The sequence below is a fragment of the Halichoerus grypus genome, chromosome 6 (genome assembly GCF_964656455.1).
Source record: "Halichoerus grypus chromosome 6, mHalGry1.hap1.1, whole genome shotgun sequence".
NCBI classification, from domain to species: Eukaryota; Metazoa; Chordata; class Mammalia; order Carnivora; family Phocidae; genus Halichoerus; species Halichoerus grypus.
In genome coordinates this window covers 98554149-98576165 of record NC_135717.1, presented here as the reverse complement: position 1 = coordinate 98576165, position 22017 = coordinate 98554149, and the positions used below count along the sequence as shown (strand labels likewise).

The 22017-nt window shown below is 37.3% G+C and overlaps 1 protein-coding gene across 1 annotated transcript in view; it reads right to left on the bottom strand.

The window, feature by feature from the left end:
• IRAG2 (inositol 1,4,5-triphosphate receptor associated 2) overlaps positions 1–22017 on the bottom strand; it is a 119810-nt gene that overhangs the window by 86633 nt on the left and 11160 nt on the right. Inside the window, 3 exon segments of the mRNA XM_078075774.1 lie at positions 777–855; positions 946–1022; positions 3765–3945. Of these exon segments, the coding sequence (XP_077931900.1) occupies positions 777–855; positions 946–1022; positions 3765–3945 (337 nt within the window).

Below are 22017 nucleotides of genomic sequence, written 5' to 3'. Positions count from 1 at the left end.
CAGCCAAGGGATCTTGGCAGGTTTTAATAGGCCTTTAACTAGGAAACAATTCCTAGAGACTTATGTTTGCAGCCTGTAGCTCACAGTTTAGTATTCATCTTTCGTAATATTTTCTACAGTGTGTTAATGTTTTTGTCACCCTTGATCCTGACATTAGAGCCCAGGCCCTTTGAGAGTCTAGACCGCATGTTTTATGGAGCCCCAGGCCTTCTCTTCCTCTTTGCCATCTTATCCCAGTGCTTAGCACAGCTTGGGTACATGGTTCCTACCACACATTTTTGCGTGGGCAAACCTAAAGTAGCAAAGAGAACATAAGGGAGAGAGAGAATTGCCTCTCCTTGATATCTAAAACTTACACACCTTTAGCAGAAAACAGCCTTTGTCATTCATATCTAAAAGTATCTATTAAAGAGGTGCTTTAAAAACAATCACCCAAAGAGCTTAAGGTCAATGTCATAATTTTACTTCAAATGGAACTTGTTTTCCATGGAAAGCACATGAAGTTAATGTAGGAGAAGGGTTTTATTAGTGAGGAAATGTTAATTTATATGATACTAGTCTTATATAAATTGTGCTCCTAGTGAAATTAGTTCTAATACAATTGGGATAGAATAGTCAAGAGTTAAATAAAAGATTGGTTAGCCCCCCCCCCCCACACACACACACATACACAAAGCTGAGTGGCTTTATCGTAAGTAAAACATGTAGACCTATGAAATAAATGAGAAAAAGAAATAAGAGGTACTTGAGAAAGCATTACAAGTAAGAATGCTTACAAGACTCCTTTAGACATATCTCCACCCAAAGCCTCGAAGCTCCATGACGTACATTCTGTTTTATCTGTGGTCATCTTAACTGAAACACATACAAGAGTGTTTTATGAAAAATCCATTTCTCCAAACCACAAGAAAGTGGCAGAACAAACAGGAAGAAACACATGCATACTTGCTCTACTTGATTTTATGCTGTCCTGTTCAAAAACAGAATCATCGGTGCCACCTGATCCACCATGCATTCTTTCCCTGCAACCAAACAAAATCCATGAGCTAGGATTCTTTGCCAGCCCAAAGCTCGGCTAATTTTTCAGATGTGCTCTGTAACTTCTCTATTCAGGTATTTCTTTCTGAATTTTAAAACTATCTATTCATTCAGCAACTATTTGGAGTTCGACATTGTGCTTAGATAGGGAATAGAAAAGAGAATTAAGGCATTACCTCTATCTTCCATTAACTTTTAATCTAACCTGAAAAAGAAAATGTGCATGCAGAAGTAGGCAGGTAATGATGTGCAGCAGTTATGATTGGGGACGGGAGGTCTCAAGGGATTAGGAAGTCAACATAGTTTGGCGTAATAAGTTTGCAGAGATAACAAGACTGTGGGATTTGAAAAATTGGGAAGGAAAAGGCATGAACAACTAATACTTTTATGGTGCTATCATTTTTCCTTTCTCATGGAAAACCAAGTTGAACCTAAATGAATTGTACTTTGAGCATTTACTCCTGAAATTTGGGGAAGGCTCTATATAGTTCACTATCCAGCACACAAATTCTAGCTCTAACCCTCAAACATATTAAAGTTTCAACCATTTCCTTTTTAAGAGTTTCTATACTATGATTTTAAGTTTTATTTAATCTTTCTAAATGCCAAATACTTAGACTATCTCTTTGGAACAGCTACAAAATTCTCTAGATCTGTACTAACATCTCATTGTGTTTCAATGTGCGACGTCTGTCAGAATAATTCACGCACCACTTCACTATTGATAGCTATATACCTATCACCATTTGAGCTTCTGTTCTATTTTGTGCTTATTCCTCCCATATTTTTCTTTTTTATAAAAATTGGAGTTTTTTTCTTTTGCTCTCACACCATTTTATAATAATTATTAATACTTTTATTATACAAACCTAAGTATTTTAGAAAAATGGGAAAATGCATAAGAAAAAAACAGAAAGATGAAACCATCATGGGAAGATAATCATTTTGGAATATATTCTTCCCAACTTTCTTTATGCATATTTTTCCTTGATAAATATGGGTTTATAATACATATATGTATTTATGGTCATATTTGAAATAAATATATATGAATATTTCTCTTCTCAAATGTTTATCTAATTATAATTTTGAGTGACTATTTAGGATTCTAGTGAATGGAAGTATTATAATTTATTAATCTGACCCTCTATTTTAAAATTTGTAAGTTGCTTATATTTATCACTGTCATAAACCTACATATATGGTTGGTTATTCTTCTTGAAGTTACATGACTAGCCCAAATACATCACATATTTTTAAGGGTTTGATATATATTCCTAAATCGTTCTTGAAAAAACTATGCCAACTTGCACTACCAGCAACACTGTATGAAAGGAGGCTTATTTCTCCACCTGCCCTGACAACATGGGGTAGAGTTATTCTTTTAAAACTGGTATGTTGTCTTTATTTGTATTCCTTTGATTACTAGTAAAATTAGATATTTTTATGTATTTATCTTGCTTTTGTGATTAACTCGTTCTTAGCAAACAACATTTTGGTCATCTTAAGTCATCTAGACATCCTAACCCTACGTGAAATCTAGCAAGTTTTGTCACTTTTTAGGCTTGCAGTGTTATTTAAGAAAATTCCTAGTATATATAAGCTGATAGCTGGAGATCGGTGGCTGATTAAAGCCAGAGAAATTAGGCTTCCTGTGAAAGAAGGTAAAATTTCTCCAGGATCCACCCAGGCACACCTGACATCATGCATACTCTTCTCCTTCTTTTTCTTTTTCCAATTCCATTTTTTTCCTTTTCCCTTCAGCTTCTCTTTATCCTAGGCTTTCAAATTATATTCACTCCCTAATTATCCTCACTGACCTCTAAAGGGCACTCACTCTGTGTTTAAATGCATTTGGAGATTTGCCGGTCATTATCAATAATTTGCTTCACTCCTATGTCAGCTCAATTCTTTGTGAGAACATAATAATATGTGCTGCCCCTAAGCACAATAAATGGATGTTATTAGGATTAACATAATTAATATAATACATTCTCAAAATATGCTTATCACCCCCATGTGTACACATACACTCCTCAGCATCATTATCACTTGGAAATATGTTAGAAATGCAAATTATCAGGCTTCACCCCAGACCTGCTGAATCATGGTTGGGGGGCAACAATCAGGTATGATAAATAGTTCAGGTGATTCCAGTACATGCTAAAGTGTGAGGAGCACTGGATTATAGTACTTCCATCAACACATACACACACAAAAACAGTGATTAGCATTAATTGTAGTCAGTTGTTAAAACAGAACCTGAATATGCATCCTGCTGGGACTATGATTACCATTTTTTTTAAAGATTTTATTTATTTATTTGACAGAGAGAGACACAGCGAGAGAGGGAACACAAGCCAGGGAAGTGGGAGAGGGAGAAGCAGGCTTCCCGCGGAGCAGGGAGCCCGATGCGGGGCTCGATCCCAGGACCCTGGGATCATGACCTGAGCCGAAGGCAGACGCTTAAGGACTGAGCCACCCAGGCGCCCCTATGATTACCATTTTTTAAAAAGATTTATTTATGAGAGAGAGAGAGAGAGCTCATGGGCTTGAGAACAGGGGGGAGGGGCAGAGGGAGAGGGGGAGGGAGTCTCAAGCAGACTCTGCACTGAGTGCAGAGCTGGACACGGGGCTCGATCTCATAACCATGAGATCATGACCTGAGCTGAAACTAAGAGTCAGACACTCAACCGACTGTGCCACACAGGCACCCCAATGATTACCATTTGTTTCTACAGCAAGCCATCCATTCTTTCATGATGGCACGAAAAATTTCCAGGTCCACATGTAGGTCTCCCTTTTCAGGATCAAGTATGTTCCATAGCTCCTCAAGTCCACTATCTTCAGAATTTTGACTACTTGCTTGTCTCAGGTAATCTATTATCTTGGCAACTCCAACTGAACCTTAGGAAGAAAGACAAATTAATTTTGAAAGATGTATTTTTTTTTAATCAGAGAGAGAGAGAGAGAACACAAGCAAGAGTGGCAGGCAAGGGAGAAGCAGGCTCCCTGCTGAGCAAGGAGCCCGATGCGGGACTCAATCCCAGGACCTCAGGATCATGACCTGAGCTGAAGGCAGCCGCTTAACCAGCTGAGCCACCCAGGCATCCTTTTTGAAAGATGTATTAAGATTATGTTTTAAAAGTGAAGAGTGAAGTGCTCAACTCTTTCAGGACCCTTGCGCTCTGGAATGTACCAGGTGTGTAGATTTGGGAAAATTTCTTAATCTCTTTAAGCCTCAGTTTCCTTATCTGTGAAATGGGGATGATAAAAACTACCATACACAGTTGTTGTGAGGTTTAAATATGCATGATATATATACTCAATAATCACTTGTGAGAGTAATCAAAAGACCACATTCTTTTTTTGTGTCTCCCATTCTTTCCTTAAAAAGCATTCAGTGAGGGCACCTGGGTGGCTCCGTTGGTTGAGCGACTGCCTTCAGCTCAGGTCATGATCCTGGAGTCCCTGGATCGAGTCCCGCATTGGGCTCCCTGCTCAGCAGGAAGTTTGCTTCTCCCTCTGACCCTCCTCCCTCTCATGTGCTCTCTCTCTCTCATTCTCTCTCTAATAAATAAATAAAATCTTAAAAAAAAAAAAAAGCATTCAGTGAACACCAACAGCATCTTTCACAGAAGTAGAATAATCCTAAAACATGTATGGAACCACAAACAACCCCAAATAGTCAAAGCAATCTTGAAAAAGAAAAACAAAGCTGAAGGCATCACAACCTTAGATTTTAAGTTATATTATAAGGCTGTAGTAATCAAAACAGTATGGTACTGGTACAAAAATAGACACATAGTTCAATAAAACAGACTCCAGAGCCCAGAAATAAATTCATGCTTATATGGTCAATTAATCTATGACACAGGAGGCAAGAATATATAATGGAGAAAAGACAGTCTCTTCAGAAAATGCTGCTGGGAAAACTGGACAGCTACATGCAAAAGAATGAAACTAGACCACTTTCTTACACCACAAACAAAAATAAACTCAAAATGGATTAAGGGCCAAATTGGTGAGATATAAAACCATAAAACTTGTAGGACATCTGGGGAAGATGGCAGAGTAGGAGGATCCCAAACTCACCTCATCCCATGGATACATCTAGATAACACCCACATCAGTATAAACAATACAGAAAATAGGGGCACCTGGGTGGCTCAGTTGGTTAAGCAACTGCCTTCGGCTCAGGTCATGATCCTGGAGTCCCAGGATCGAGTCCCGCATCGGACTCCCTGCTCAGCGGGGAATCTGCTTCTACCTCTGATCCTCCCCCTCTCATGCTCTCTGTCTCCCATTCTCTCTCTCAGATAAATAAGTAAAAAATCTTAAAAAAAAAAAAAAAAAAACAATACAGAAAATAACCTGAACACTGGCAGAACAGACTCTCCACAGCTAAATGTAGAAAAGAGGTCGCATCAAAAAAGGTAGGAAGGGTAGAGACATGATTGGGAACCAGACTGACTCATGAGACTGTCCGCGGGAAGGAGGGACACCACAGGCACAGAGATCAAAAAGGAGCACACCCCACACCAGGCATCCTAGGCATGGGGGATCCCCATTGGGAAGATGTATCCCCATAATATTTGGCTTTGAAAACCAGAGGGGCTTAACTTTGCATGTTCTTAAAATCAGTGGGGTTTAACACCCAGAACCTTAGAAAGCAGCAGGCATGGCTCTGGGAGAGCAGGAGGGCAGCAGGAAATGGAGTCCTGCCCTTAAGAGACAGCATAACAACACTGCTGAGATATAACAGAGAAGTGGCAATCTGAAAAATACCTGCAATATATGGGAAGATTTATTTACTAATTTTAGAACATGTGCAGGAGGGACAGAGACCATTGGGAGACTCCTCCAAGAAAAAAAGTGCTGGCAAGCACCAGCCTTTCCCCCTGCCCAGTCTAGATATATGGACACCTGCAGGAACCTGCACAGTGTGAACTCTTTCCACCTAGCATGTTAACAGTGACCCTACCCCAGCTTTCTCCTGTGGGCCCACTCAATCCAACATACCCTCAGCAGGAATCCATCCAAAGCAGTGCCCCATGCCTGGCAGTGTGCAAGTAGCCCAATAGGGACCAGCACCACTCCAAACTGACACCTGTCCCAGGGAGAGGGGAAGATAACCACATACATCAGTTTGACTATGGCCCCAAAAGTGGACAGGGGGCAGACATCTGGTCTGACTGTAGGCCCCACCCACCAAAGAAAGCTTCTCAGGGGACAACACAGGAAGAGAGCCTTGCAGTTCTGTGTGACTACAGCTCTTGCGAACACCCAATCTGATCCAACTCAAGCCAAAGGTGGCTCCAGAGTAGCCCATTAACCACACAGGGACCAAATCCTGCCCAAACAGGAAGGAGAACTATTGCAGATGACTGAACTGAAGGCAAATGTGGCTCAGCCACGACAGTAGGGTGAACACAAAATACATAGGAGACAGTCCTGAAGTGTCAGGTGTTGGTGAACAGGAGACATTGCACTGCAGGGCACTACAGGACCTCCACTTCATTAGCCCACCTCTTCCAAGAGCAAGAGATGGAACTGAGTTTCCTAACACATAGAAACAGACAAACAAAGTTAGACAAAATGAGGTGACAGAGGAATATGTCCCAAATGAAAGAAGAGCACAAAATCACAGCAAGAGAGCTAAATAAAACAGAGGTAAGTAATATGCCAGTTAGAGAATTTAAAGTAATGGTAATAAAGATACCCAATGGACTTGAGAAAAGAGTGGAGGATCTCAATAAGACCCTCAACAAAGAGAAAGAAAACATAAAAAAGAACCAATCAGAGGGGCGCCTGGGTGGTTCAGTTAAGTATTGGATTCTTGACCTCAGCTCAGGTCTTGATCCCAGGGTCATGAGTTCAAGCCTCCACTGGGTGTGGAGCCTACTTAAAAAAAAAAAAAAAAGGATCAATCAGAGATGAATAACTCAATACTTGGAATTTAAAATACACTACAGGGAATAAATAGTAGACTAGAGGAAACAGAAGAATGGATGAGTGACCTGGAGAACAAAGTAGTGGAAAGAGATCTAGTTGAACAGGAGAAAGAAAAAAGACTAATAATGAGTATAGATTAAGGGAATTCAATGACACCATCAAGTAATAATGTTGACATTAAAGGATCCCAGAAGGAGAAGAGAGAAAAAGGGAAGAAAATTTATTTGAAGAAACAGCAGCTGAAAACTTTCCAACCCTGGGGAAGGAAACACAAATCCAGACCCAGGAGGCACAGAGAGGGCACAACAAAACCAACTCAAGCAAGTCCATACCAAGACACATAGTAATTAAAATGGCAAAAAGTAGTGATAAAGAGAGAATTTTAAAAGCAGCTGGAGATGGGTACTTTGGTGGCTCAGTCAGGTAAGTGTCTGACTCTTGATTTCAACTCAGATCATGATCTTGGGTGGGGGGGTCCCTGGGAATGAGTCCTGTGTTGGCCGCTGTGCTCAGCAGGAACTCTGCTGAAGATTCTCTCTCCCTTGACCCTCCTCCTGTGCACGTTCTCTCTCTCTCTCTTTCTCTCGCTCTCAAATAAATAAATAAATCTTTTTTTTTTTAAAAAGTAGCAAGAGAAAGAAAACAGTTACATACAAGGGAAACCCCATAAGGCTCTCAACTGATGTTTAAGCAGAAACTAGGCAGGCCAGAGAAGAGTGGCATGATATATGTTCAAAGTGCCGAAAACAACAACAACAACACAAAAAACTGCAACCAAGCATACTCTCTATCCAGCAAGGCTATCATTCAGAAAAGGAGAGATAATGAGTTTCCCAAACAAAATTTAAAGGAATTCATGACCAATAACCAGCCTTACAAGAAATGTTAAAGGGGATTCTATGAGTAGAAAGACAAACAGGAGTAAGAAAAGTAGGATGCACAAAAGCACTACAATTAAGTATATCTATAAAAATCAGTCAAGGAATTCACAAAAGTATGAAACTATATAGCAAAAATACAGGTGGCAGAGGAGTAAAAACTTAGTGCTTTAAGACGGGGTTCAAACTTAAATGGCCATCAATTTAATATAATGTGCTATATGCATAAGATGTTATATATAAACCTAATGGTAATCACAAATAAAAAACCTGTAACAGATATGCAAAAAATAAAAAGAAATGAATCCAAGCATATAACCAAAGAAAACCAGCATGGAAAGAGCCCAAATGTCCATCGACTGATGAATGGATAAAGAAGTATGGTGTAAGACCTGTACCCCTGAAACAAATAATACATTATATGTTAATTTAAAAGAAAAGAAGATATGGTGTATATATACACAATGGAATATTATTCGGTCATCAAAAAGAATGAAATCTTGTTATTTGCAATGACATGGATGGAGCTAGAGTGCGTTATGCTAAGTGAAATAAGCCAATCAGAGAAAGACAAATAAAATATGATTTCACTCATATGTGGAATTTAAGAAACAAAACAGATAAACATAGGGGAAGGGGGAAAAAAAGAAAGGGAATCAAACCATAAGAGACTTAAATATATAGAACTGAGGACTGATGGAGGAGAGGCAGGCAAATAGGTGATGGGTATTAAGGAAGATGCTTGTTGTGTTTAGCACTGCGTGTTGTATGTAAGTGATGAATCACTAAATTCTACTCTTGAAACCAATATTATATTATATGTTAACTAAGTAGAATTTAAATAAAAATTTGAAAAAAAATCACACACAAAAAAGATTTAAAAACCAAAAAAAGCCCAAAATAAAACAAATAAACAAACACAAATGTTAACCTCTTCCAAGGACACCCTCACAGACACATCCATAAATAAAGTTTGACTACTATTTGGACATCCCTTAGTCCAATCAAGTTGACACATAAAATTAACCATCAAACTCTGTTGTAGCCATTAAGAAAACATTAAAAGTAGCCAGTATTTGGGGGAGTCTTGTGCTTTCTATATCTGAGAAGAAGAAATGCCCCTCTGTAGAATTCTTAAGGACATGTAGTAGGTAAGCTATGGGAGTGACCTTGAAAATCTTAGCAAACACTTCTTATCAGAAGGGTATAGATTTGTGTATATTAAGATTTGTACAGATTAAGATAAATGGGCAAATACTTCTTGAATGTCATAAGAACCAAATATAGAAACCAATATTCTAAGCTTCCACTTTGATGAATTTCTATCCTTTCTGTCCCAATGTAGCATTTCTTTGAAGCACAAATTTTGATTCCTAAGATTCTATTCTATGCTGTAAATCATAATGCATGTCCTTATGGAAAAATAAAAAATTGTATGATATGGAAAAAAAAGAAAGAAAGAAAACCAGCAAACCATGAAAGAAGAGAGCAAGAGAAGAAAGGAACAAAGAAGAACTACTAAAACAACTATAAAATGATGGACATTGGGGAGGGTATGTGCTATGGTGAGTGCTGTGAATTGTGTAAGACTGTTGAATCACAGACCTGTACCCCTGAAACAAATAATACATTATATGTTTAAAAAAAAAGAAGAAGATAGTAGAAAGGGAAAAATGAAGGGGGGGAAATCGGAGGGGGAGACGAACCATGAGAGACTATGGACTCTGAGAAACAAACTGAGGGTTCTAGAGGGGAGGGGGACAGCGTGGTGGGTTAGCCTGGTGATGGGTATTAAAGAGGGCACGTACTGAATGGAGCACTGGGTGTTATATGCCAACAATGAATCATGGAACACTACATCAAAAACTAATGATGTAATGTATGGTGATTAACAAAATAAAATAAACAACTATAAAACAAGCAACAAAATGGCAATAAGTACATACTTATCAATTACTTTGAATGTAAATGGACTAAATGTTCCAATCAAAAAACTAGGGTGACAGATGGATAAACAAGCAAGAACCATTGACATGCTGCCTGCAAGAGACTCATTTCAGACTTAAAGGCACATGCAGATTGAAGGTGAAGGGATGGAAAAGCATTTGTCATGCATATGGAAATGAAAAGAAAGCTAGGGTAGCAATACTTAGACAAAATAGACTTTAAACCAAAGACTGTAGAAGGACACTTCTAATGATAAAGGGAGTAATACAAAAAGATATACCCCACTTACATCAATAGATAGATCATCTAGACAGAACAGCAACAATGAAACAGTGGCTTTGGAGGATACATTGGACCAGATGGATCTAACAGATATATTCAGAACATTCCATCCAGCGATACCTGGTGGCTCAATTTTGCTGATCTTTTCAAAGATGAAAGGAAGGGAGGGAGGGAGGAAAGAAAGAAAGAGGAGGAAGGAAGGAAGGAAGGAAAGAGTGAGAGAGAAAGAAAGAAAGAGAAAGAGAGAAGAGGAGGAGGAAGGAAGGAAGGAAAGAAGGAGAGAGAGAGAGAGAAAGAAAAAAAGAAAGAAAGGGAGGAAGAAAAGAAAAAAGAATCAACACAACAAAAATACAAAGGATTAGGATTATAAGAGAATATTATGAAAAATTATATGCCAACAAATTGGACAAACTAGAAGAAATGGATAAATTCCTAGAAACATACAACCCACAAAACTGAATCAGAAAGAAATAGAAAATTTGAATATACCAGTTACCAGCGATGCGACTGCATCTGTTAAAAAAAAAACAAAAAAACAAAAAAAACCAAAAAAAAACACAAAAAAACCCTCCTGACAAAAAAAGTTCAGAATCAGATGACCTCACAGGTGAATTCTAGCAAACATTTAAAGAAGAGTTAATACCTACCCTACTCCTCTCAAACGATTCCGAAAAAATAGGAGAGAAGGGAAAGCTTCCAAATTCATTATATGCATCCAGGATTATTCTGATACCAAAAACAGATAAAGACACTACAAAAAAAAAAGAACTATCGGCCAATATCTCTGATGACCATAGATGCAAAAATCTTCAACAAAATACTAGCAAACCAAATCCAAAACATTAAAAAAATCCTTTTTCATGATCAAGTGGGATTTACTCCTGGGATGTAAGTGTGGTTCAATGTTTGCAAATCAATCTATGTGATACATCACATCAACAAGAGAAAGGATAAAAACCATATGATCATTTCAGTAGAGCAGAAAAAGCATCTGACAAAGTACAACATCATTCATGATAAAAAAAAAAAAAACTTTCAACAAAGTAGGTTTAGAGGGAGCATACTTCAACATAATAAAGGTCAGATATGAAAAACCCACTGCTAACATCTTACTTAATGGGGAAAACCTGAGAGCTTTTCCCATAAAAGCAGGAACAAGACAAGGATGTCCACTCTCACCACTTTTATTCAGCATAGTACTAGAAGTCCTAGCCATAGCAATGAGACAAGAAAAAGAAATAAAAGGCATCCAAATTAGTAAGGAAGAAGTAAAACTTATCACTATTTGCAGATGACATGAGACTATGTATAGAAAACCCAAAGACACCCCCCCCAAAAAACTACTAGAACTGATGAATTCAGTGAAGTCACAAGATACAAAATCAATATACAGAAATCCATTGCATTTCTATACACTAATAATGAAGTAGCAGAAAGAGAATTTAAGAAAACAATCCCACTTACAATTGCACGAATACCTAGGAATAAACTTAACCAAGTACATGAAAGACCTGTACTCTGAAAACTATAGAACACTGATGAAAGAAATTTAAGATGACGCAAATGAATGGAAAGATATTCCATGCTCATGGATTGGGAGAACAAATATTGTTAAAGTGTACATACTACCCAAAGCAATCTATAGATTTAATGCAATCCTTATCAAAATACCAACAGCATTTCTCATGAAATTAGAACATATAATCCTAAAATTTGTATGGAACCATAAAAGACCTCAAATTGCCAAAACTATCTTGAAAAAGAAGAACAAAACTGGAGGTATCACAATCACAGATTTCAAGATATATTACAAACTGTAGTAATCAAAACAGTATGGTACTGGCACAAAAATAGACAAATAGATCAATAGGACAGAAGAGAAAGCCTAAAAATAAAACCACACTTATATGGTCAATTGATCTTCAACAAAGGAGGCAAGAATATGCAATTGAAAAAAGACACTTTTCAAAAAATGGTATTAGGAAAAGCTGGTATTGGACACCTACATGCAAATGAATGAAACTGGACCACTTATTTATGCCATACACAAAAATAAATTCAAAATAGATTAAAGACATAAATATGACTTCTGAAACTATTTCCAAAAAAAAAAATAGAAATGGAGGGAAAACATCCAAACTCATTATACAAGGCCAGCATTCCCCTGATTCCAAAAGCAAACAAAGACTCCACTAAAAAAAGGAATAGAGGCCAATATCCCTGATGAACATGAACTCAGAAATTCTCAACAAAATACTAGCAAATCGAATCCAACAGTACATTAAAAGAATCATTCACCACAATCAAGTGGGATTTATTCCTGGGTTGCAAGGGTAGTTCAATATTTGCAAATCAATCAATATGATACACATTAATAAAAGAAAAGATAAGAACCATATGATCTTCTCAACAGATTTGACAAAGTATAGCATCCATTTTTGAGAAAAATTCTCAACAAAGTAGGGATAGAAGGAACATATCTCAACATCATAAAGGCCATATACAAAAAATGCACAGCTAATGTCATCCTTAATCAGGATAAAATTGAAAGCTTTTCCTTATGGTCAGGAAAAAGACAGAGATGTCTACTTTCACCACTTGTATTCAACATAGTACTGGAAGTCCTAGCCTCAGCAGACAACAAAAAGAAATAAAAGGCATCCAGATCAGCAAGGAAGAAGTCAAAACATTCATTATTTGCAGACAACATGACACTATGTAGAAAATCCAAAAGACTCTATCAAAAAATTGGTAGAGTGATACATGAATGTATCATGTATCTAGAACTGATACATGAATTCAGTAAAGTCACAGGATACAAAATCAATGTACAGATAACTGTTGTATTTCTATACACCAATAATGAAGCAACAGAAAGAGAAAACAAGGAATCAATCCCATTTACAACTGCACCAAAACCCATAAGATACCTACGAATAAACCTAACCAAAGAGGTAAAAGATTTGTACTTTGAGAACTATAGAACACTTATGAAACAAATTGAAGATGACACAAAGAAATGGAAAAACATCCCATGTTCATGGATTGGAAGAACAAATATTGTTAAAATGTCTATACTACCCAAAGCAATCTACATATTTAAAACAATCCCTACCAAAATACCACCAGCACTTTTCATAGAGCTAGAACAAACAACCCTAAAATTTGTATGGAACCACAAAAGACCCCAAATAGCCAAAGCAATCTTGAAAAAGAAAAGCAAAGCTGGAGGCATCACAATTCCAGACTTCAAGTTATATTACGGAGCTGTAGTGATCGAGACAGTACTGGCACAAAAAGACACATAAGTCAATGGAACAGAAAACCCAGAACTGGACCCACAACTATACGGTCAACTAATCTTTGACAAAGCAGGAAAGAATATCCAATGGGAAAAAGACAGTCTATTCAACAAATGGTGTTGGGAAAACTGGGCAGCAACATGCAAAAGAATGAAACTAGACCACTTTCTTATACCATACACAAAAATAAATTCAAAATGGATGAAAGACCTAAATGTGAGACAGGAAACCATCAAAATCCTAGGAACATAGGCAGTAACCTCTTTGACACTGGCCATAGCATCTTCTTACTAGACATGTCTCCTGAGGCAAGGGAAACAAAAGCAAAAATAAACTATTGGGACTACATCAAGATAAAAAGTTTTGTACAGTGAAGGAAACAATCAACAAAACTAAAAGGCAACCTTTGTAATGGGAGAAGATATCTGCAAATGACATATCTGATAAAGGATTAGAATCCAAAATCTATAAAGAACTTATCAAACTCAACACCCCAAAAACAAATAATCCCATTAAAAAATGGATAGAAGACATGAAAAAACATTTTTCCAAAGAAGACATCCAGATGGCCAACAGACACATGAAAAGATGCTCAATATCACTTATATTCAGGGAAATACAAATCAAAACTACAATGAGATATCACCTCACACTTGTTAGAATAGCTAAAATTAATGACACAGGAAACAACAGATGTTGGTGAGGATATGGAGAAAGGGAGACCCTCTTATACTGTTGGTGGAAATGCAGACTTGTACAGCCACTCTGGAAAACAGTATGGAGGTTCCTCAAAAAGTTAAAAATAGAACTATTCTATGACCCAGCAATTGCACTACTAGGTATTTACCCAAAGGATACAAAAATACTGATTCAAAGGGATATATGTCTCCTGATGTTTATATAGCAGCATTATCAACAATAGCCAAATTATGGAAAGAACCCAAATGTCCATTAGGTGATGAATGGATAGACAGTATGTGGTGTGGGTATACAAGAGCATGTGCACGCGCGTGCGCGCGCACACACACACACACACACACACACACACAGGAATATTACTCAGCCATCAAAAAGAATGAAATCTTACCATTTGCAATGACATGGATAGAGCTAGAGAGTATTATACTAAGTGAAATAAGCCCGTCAGAGAGAGACAAATACCATATGATTTCACTCATATGTGGAATTTAAGAAACAGAACAGATGAACATGGGGGGTGGGGGGAGAGAGAAGCAAACCACAAAATATACTCTTAACTACAGAGAACAAATTGAGGGTTGCTGCAGGGGAGGTAGGCAGAGGGATGGGTTAAATGGGTGATGGGCATTAAGGAGGGCACTTGTGAGGAGCACTGGGTGTTGTATATAAGTGATGAATCAAGAAATTCTACACCTGAAACAAAACAAACAAACAAAAAAAACTGATTACAGAGAAATCTCAATCTCTAAAAGGAAACAGTACAGATGATATTTATTTCAATAAAAGAAACTAGAAATTAAAGACAAAATGGGAAAAGAGAAAAGAAATGAAAAAAGAGAAAGAAGGAAAGAAAGAAGAAATAAAAAGAGAAAGAAAGAATGAGAAAGAGAAAGAAAGAAAAAGAAATATCTATACAATGCAATTTAGAACACAAGGGAGAGAAGAGACAGGACATTTACCGAAATGACATGTTCTTTTACTACTGGAATCACAGATCATAAGAATATTTTAAGTCATGCCTCCTGCCTGACATTTGTAGAAAAGACAGGGAAAAAAGAATTGTGTTGATCTACATTATTTGGTTGCATCATTGTATTTCATAAAATATGCCTGATTTTCTATAGGTCCCAATATGTGTTCATGATCCAAAAACATAATGTGAGGTTCTATTGTTTACATAGCTGGATCATTGTAGGATCCTACAAATACTGACAAATATCATTTCTTTGTATAGCAGTCAATATTAAGAGATAATTCACAAAAATGTGAAGACTAAAGAATCAATAGCAGATGCTGTAAATTACTAGAGAAAATGAAAATAAACATAGGAATGAGTTTGCATTAAAAAAAGAAAAAAGACCTAAATATGAGACCTGAAACCATAAAAATTCTAGAAAAGAACACAGGCAGTAATTTCTCTGACACAAGCCATAGCAACATTTTTCTAGGTATGTCTCCTGAGGCAAAGGAAACAAAAGCTAAAATAAACTATTGGGATTACATTAAAATAAACAGCTTCTGCACAGTGAAGGAAAAAATCAACAAAACTCAAAGGCAAACTTCAAGATGGGAGAAGATATTTGCAAATAACATATCTGATAAAGGGTTACTATCCAAATTATATAAAGAACTTATACAACTAAACACCAAAACAAAACAAAAAAACAAATAAGCCATTAAAAAATGGGCAGAAGACATACACAGATATTTCTTCAGAGAAGACATCCAGATGGCCAACAGACACATGAAAAGATACTCAACATCACTCATATTCAGGGAAATGCAAATCAAAACCACAATGAGATATCACCTCACACCTGTCAGAATGACTAAAATAAAAAACACAAGAAACAACAAGTGTTGACAAGAATGTGGAGAAAAAGGAACCCTCATGTACTGTTGGTGGGAATGCTAACTGGTGCAGCCACTCTGGAAAACAGTATGGTGGTTCCTCAAAAAGTTAAAAATAGAATTACCATATGTTTCAGTAATTCCACTACTGGGTATATACTCAAAGAATACAAAAACACTAATTTGAAAAGATACATGCACCCCTATGTTTATTGCAGCATTATTTACAATAACCAAGATACAGAAGCAGCCCAAGTATCCACTGATTGATGAGTAGATAAAGAAGATGTATACACACATATCATATAGGAATGAATTTGCATTTTAAAATGCATTATATGTATTTAAAAATGCATTATATATCCATAATGGAATATTACTCAGCCATAAAAAAGGATGAGATTTTGCCATTTGTGACAACACGGAGGGTATTATGCCAAGTGAAATAAGTCAAACAGAGATAAATACCATATGATTTCACTTATATGTAGAATCTAAAACAACAAAACAGTAAATAAACCAACAAAAAGCAGAAACAGACCCATAAATACAGAGAACATACTGATGGTTGCCAGAGAAGGGGTGGGGGGGATGGCCAAAACAAGTGAAGAGGAGTGGTAGATACAGGCTCCCAGTTATAGAAAAAGTCATGGGGAGGGGCATCTGGGTGGCTCAGTCGGTTAAGCATCCAACTCTTGACCTTGACTCAGGTCATGATCTCAGGGTCATGAGATTGAGCCCTGTGTCGGGCTCTGTGCTCAGCTTGGAGTCTACTTGAGATTCTCTCCCTCTGCCTCTGCCCCTCCCCTGCTCACTCACTCTCTCTCCAAGTAAATAAATAAAATCTTTAAAAAAAAAAGAAAAAGGATAAAATGCACAACAGAGGTAATATAGTCAGTAGTATTGTAATAGTGTGGTATGGTGACAGAAGGTAGCTACACTTGGGGTGAGCACAGCAGAACGTATAGACTTGTTGAATCACTATGTTGTACACCTGAAACTAATGTAACATTTTATGTCAACTATACTTCAAAAATAAAGTTAAAAATTAACTACTGCATATATTTTTCTCAGGGCACGAAAAAAGTGTTATTAGTTAAATATGAAAATGCGAGGAGAAAACAAAGGCATTCAGCATCTAGCCTAGATGAAATTTCAGTCTCAAGTAAGTACTTCGAATCTTTTTTGGGTAAACTGATGTGGAGAGGCCATTCTTAGATACAGTCATTCCTACTATCACATTCAGAAATTAAGTTAGTAACTGACACACCAATCTTATTTGAGCTTAAGACTTGTCTTTTACTTCTAACTGAAGCCTGCCTTGAGATCTATGCTCTGGGGACAGGGTGGATGCAGGGGTGAAGATTCTTCCCTCAAGGAGGTAAATATAGACTAACAAAAGCCTGAATAACTTTAAAGAGAGTACAGCTAGTCCCCAGCTTACAATGGTTTGATTTCCAACTTTACAGTGGTTGCAAAGTGATACACATTCAGTAGAAATTGTACTTCAGATTTTGAATTTTGATCTTTTCCCTGGCTAGTGATATGCAATATGATACTCTTTCTTGATGCTAGACAGAAGCAGTAAGCTGCAGCTCCTAGTCAGCCATGCGATCACAAAGGTTAAGAACAAATACATTTACAACCATTTTGTACCCATACAACCATCCCGTTTTTCACTTTTGGTACAATATTCATTACATGAGATATTCAATACTTTATTATAAAATAGGCTTTGTATTAAATGATTTTGCCCAACTGGAGGCTAATATAAGTGTTCTGAGCACTTAAGTTAGGCTAGACTAAGCTATGATGTTAAGTAGGTTAAATGTATTAAATGCATTTTTAATTTAGGGTATTTTCAATTTACAATGAATCTGTCAGAGTGTAACCCCATCATAAGTCAAGGAAGATCTGTATTAATTTAATGGCAAATGTCATTTGGCAGTGTTAGGAGGTACTGAGAAGGGGAAAAATACATTTAGAGAGATGATTTTTATTCCTTTTATTTATAGAATTGAAAAGAGAGCTGTGAAGCCAAAAAGAATATCTTTATCTTATTTTCCTCCACTAAAACTCTAAGCCCTCTATCACATACCTCAAACTGAAAATACCTCCTGTCATGGATTTTTATGTGTCAACTTAACTGGGCCATGGGATGTCCAAATATTTGGTCAAGTGTTATTCTGGATATTTCTGTGAAGGTATTTTTAGATGAAATGAACATTTAAATTGGTAGACTAACTAATGCAGATTGTCCTTCCTAATGAGTGTGAGCCTGAGTAGAACAAAAACGTGGGCCCTCCTCTAGGTAAAAGAGAATTTTTTCTGCCTGGCTGCCTTTGTTTGAACTGGGACTTCAGCTTTCTTCCTGCTTTTGGACTCAAATGGAACCATCAGCTCTTCTTTGGTCTTGAGGCTGCCTCTAGACAGGAACTATGCCATATGCTTTCCTGGTTCTCATTGGGGAAGCTTTGGATTCAGACTGGAACTAAACCATTAGCTCCTTAGGTCTCTAGCTTCCTGACTTACAGACAGATCTTGGGACTTGCCTGCCTCCATAATCATGTCAGCCAATTCCTTATAATAAATCTATCTATCTATTATCTATCTTTCTATCATCTATCTATCATCTACCTATCATCTATCTATCATCTATCCATCTATCCATCTATCCATCTATCCATCCATCCATTCATCCATCCACCCATACACACACACACACACACACACACAATTGGTTCTGTTTCTCTGAAGAACTCTGATCAATATCTCCCTGCAGTGGAGCTTCCTTATTTTCTTCAGGGAAATAGTTCCTTAAATCCTGCCCAAGCAGAACAGCTTTCTGGAAATAAACGCCATTCATCCTACACTATAATTAAGGGTGCATGGAAATGTTTTGCTGCAAGAATATTCATTATGATGCTGTTTATAATAGAGAAAAAATAATATCCAATTATGACAGATTGGTTAAGTAAAATATGATATATTCCCAAAAAGGTATAGTATATGAAGAAAATTTGTGGACACAGATGACCACTCAAAATTACTAAGTGAGAAAAAACACTATAAAAACAAGTCTGGAAACATTCCCATACACACTTGGGGAACATACTGCATGTATCTTAAGAAAAAAAGAATGACCCCAAAAATCTTAAACCATTTTCAGCAATCTACTGTGGTAATGAGGTACACAGAATCCAAGGTGTCCTTTTTGATCCCTGCCTCCTAATGTTTACACCCTTGTGTAGTTCCCTCCCCTTGAGTATGGGCAGGACCTATGTCTTGCGTCTAACCAATAGAACATTGGAAAGGTGATGGTATATACCTGTGTGTGATTATATGATTAAGGTACATAAGATCACAGTTCTTGACTTGGCTGGAGTCACTAATTCTCCTGCTGGCTTTGAAGAAGCAAGATGCCATGTTATGGGCTTCTTATGCTGAGAGGCCCAACTGGCAAGAAACTGAGGGACACCTCTAGCTGACAACAACCCTCAGTCCTATAACCACAAACAACTAAATTCTGCTGCCCAAAGCAGGTCAGTTCCCTGTTGAGCCACAGATAACACAGCTGCCCTGGCCAACACCTTGACTACAACTTTGTGAGTTCCTTAGCCGAGGACCCCGCTGAGCTGTGCATGGACTCCTGGTCCACAGAAGGTATGGGGTAATAAATGTGTATTGTTCTAGGCCACCAAGTTTGTGTAAATTCAGCAACAGAAAAATAATACAAGTAGTTTGGGTATTATTATTCTAAAAGTGTTGTGTATATATTGAAGAATAAAACAAATGAGCATTTATATTGGTGTCATTGAGGACCAGGATTTTCTATGGGTAAGAAAGGAAATAGAGATACAGAAGAGGCAAGTAAAACCCCTATAATACTAAATTTGCATTGGATAGTTGCTGAACTCATAATGTACTTTATCTTCAAAAAATTTAAGTACTCCCTAGATCTGACTACTGAAAAGGCCCATAAATGACAACAACCCCTTGCCTCCAGATTGTAATCTCTATTATTTCCCATGAAAAAGAGCCATGGATACTTGAAGAAATAGATGATTCCAAGGTTGGGGCAGGAAATGTATAAGACAAGCCTAGAGAGTTTTATAGTACCAGGGAAAATAAGCTATTAAAAACAATGAGGACATGTCGAAAGTGTTAGTACCTGGGACACTGGCTGTTACCAGGAAGTAATTAAATGCTCAAAGAAAGATGGGAACATACCAAGCAGATATAGAAGCCACCTTAAATAATATCCTGCTAGCCAACTCTGGGACAATTTGAGCTTCAAAATAAATAATGATAGTAATAGATTATAAACCACTGGCTATAAGAAGAATCCAGAATTCATTGTGATATTAATTAATTAGGAAGAAGGTAAAACCCTTACAGTAGAGTGACAAGTAAGAAATATAGAAAGAATGATGGAGATAAAAAATATTTCTATTTGGCAACAATTATAGTAGTAATTGATTTAGGCAAGAAATATCAGTGGATGCCGTGTTTCTAATCACAAATTCCAATGTGGAGATTTTTTTCTCCCCCACACACATCCAAGCAATTCTTGGATACCAGCTGGGTGTCTTACAATTCAATTCAATTTGGACACTCTCTGCCTGGTGATGGCATCAGATCCCATAGGACCCACCCCTACAACCTTCAGATGCCAATCCCAAGTCTAGGACATCACCTGTGTTTCTGACTGACCTGCTATAAATTGGATGTTCCCATGAACCCCTCCTTTGGTTTGCTAGAGTGGCTCACAAAACTCAGGGAAACATTGTGCTCACTAGATCCACAGTTAATTATAAAAGGATATAACTCAGGAACACCCAGATGGAAGAGATGCACAAGGCAAGGTGTGGGGAGGGGGCACAGAGCTTCCATGCCCTCTCCCTGGCACACCACTCTCTCCAAATCTCCACATGGTCAACAACTTGGATGCTCTCCAAACCCTCTCCTTTTGGGTTTTTGTGGAGGCTTTATTATATAGGCAAGATTGGTTAAATCATTGGCCATTGATGATAGAACTCAATATTCAGCCCCTCCCCCATCCTGAGGTCAGGGAAGAATAGCTTAAAGTTCCAACCTTCTAATCCTGCAATTGTCTCCTCTAGCAACCAGCCCCCTGTCCTTAGGTGAAGCCCCAAAGTCACCTCATTAACATAACAAAAGACACCTTTATTGCTCTCATCATTTAGGAAATTCCTGATGTTTTAGGAGCTCAGGGCCAAAAACGGGACAAAGATCAAATATGTATTTCTTATTATAAAGCACAATAGCACAGATGCTAACACTAGTGAATGAAAATCTGATGAGGAATGGGAGATTTATATAGACTCAAAATATCTTCCCATAAATTATTTATTAATTACAAAGGAACAATAGTAACTTTGCAATGGGGAAATTTGGCAGACACTACACTAATCAAGTGATCAAGTTTTAAAATCCTGATATATTGTACTGAGAAGAATACAACATCACTTCTGTAGTGTGCCTGTGAAAATGTATAACTTGAATACTCAAGAGAAAATATTGGACATTCTACAAAGTAACTAGCCTATATTCTTCAAAAATTTCAAGGTCATGAAAGACAAGGAAGTGAGAAACTCTCCAGATGTAAGGAAACTAAAGAGCTGTGAAACTAAATACAAGGTGTGAACTGAATTGGAACCTGGTCCAGAAAACAAAAAAGCTGAAAAGTATATGATTGGGACAACAACTGAGAATATTTGAACATCAAACTTTGAATTAAATCATAGTATTGCAACAATATTAAACATCCTGATCTTGATCACTGTTCCATATTCAGGCAAGCAAATGTCCTTGTTTATAGGAAATATGCACCGATGTACAGGGGTAAGAACCCTTCGCACAATATCCACAACCTACTCTTGAGTGATCAGAAACACAATCAGGCTTTTATCCTGCTTCTCCTTTGGGAAAGAAGACCTAGGATAGCCAGGTAGTTGATGTAGCAGGGTAGAGTTTCTTTTTATCAATTATTCCAGCTGATAAATTAGGAAGGAATGATAGAATATCACCCTTGGCACCACCTA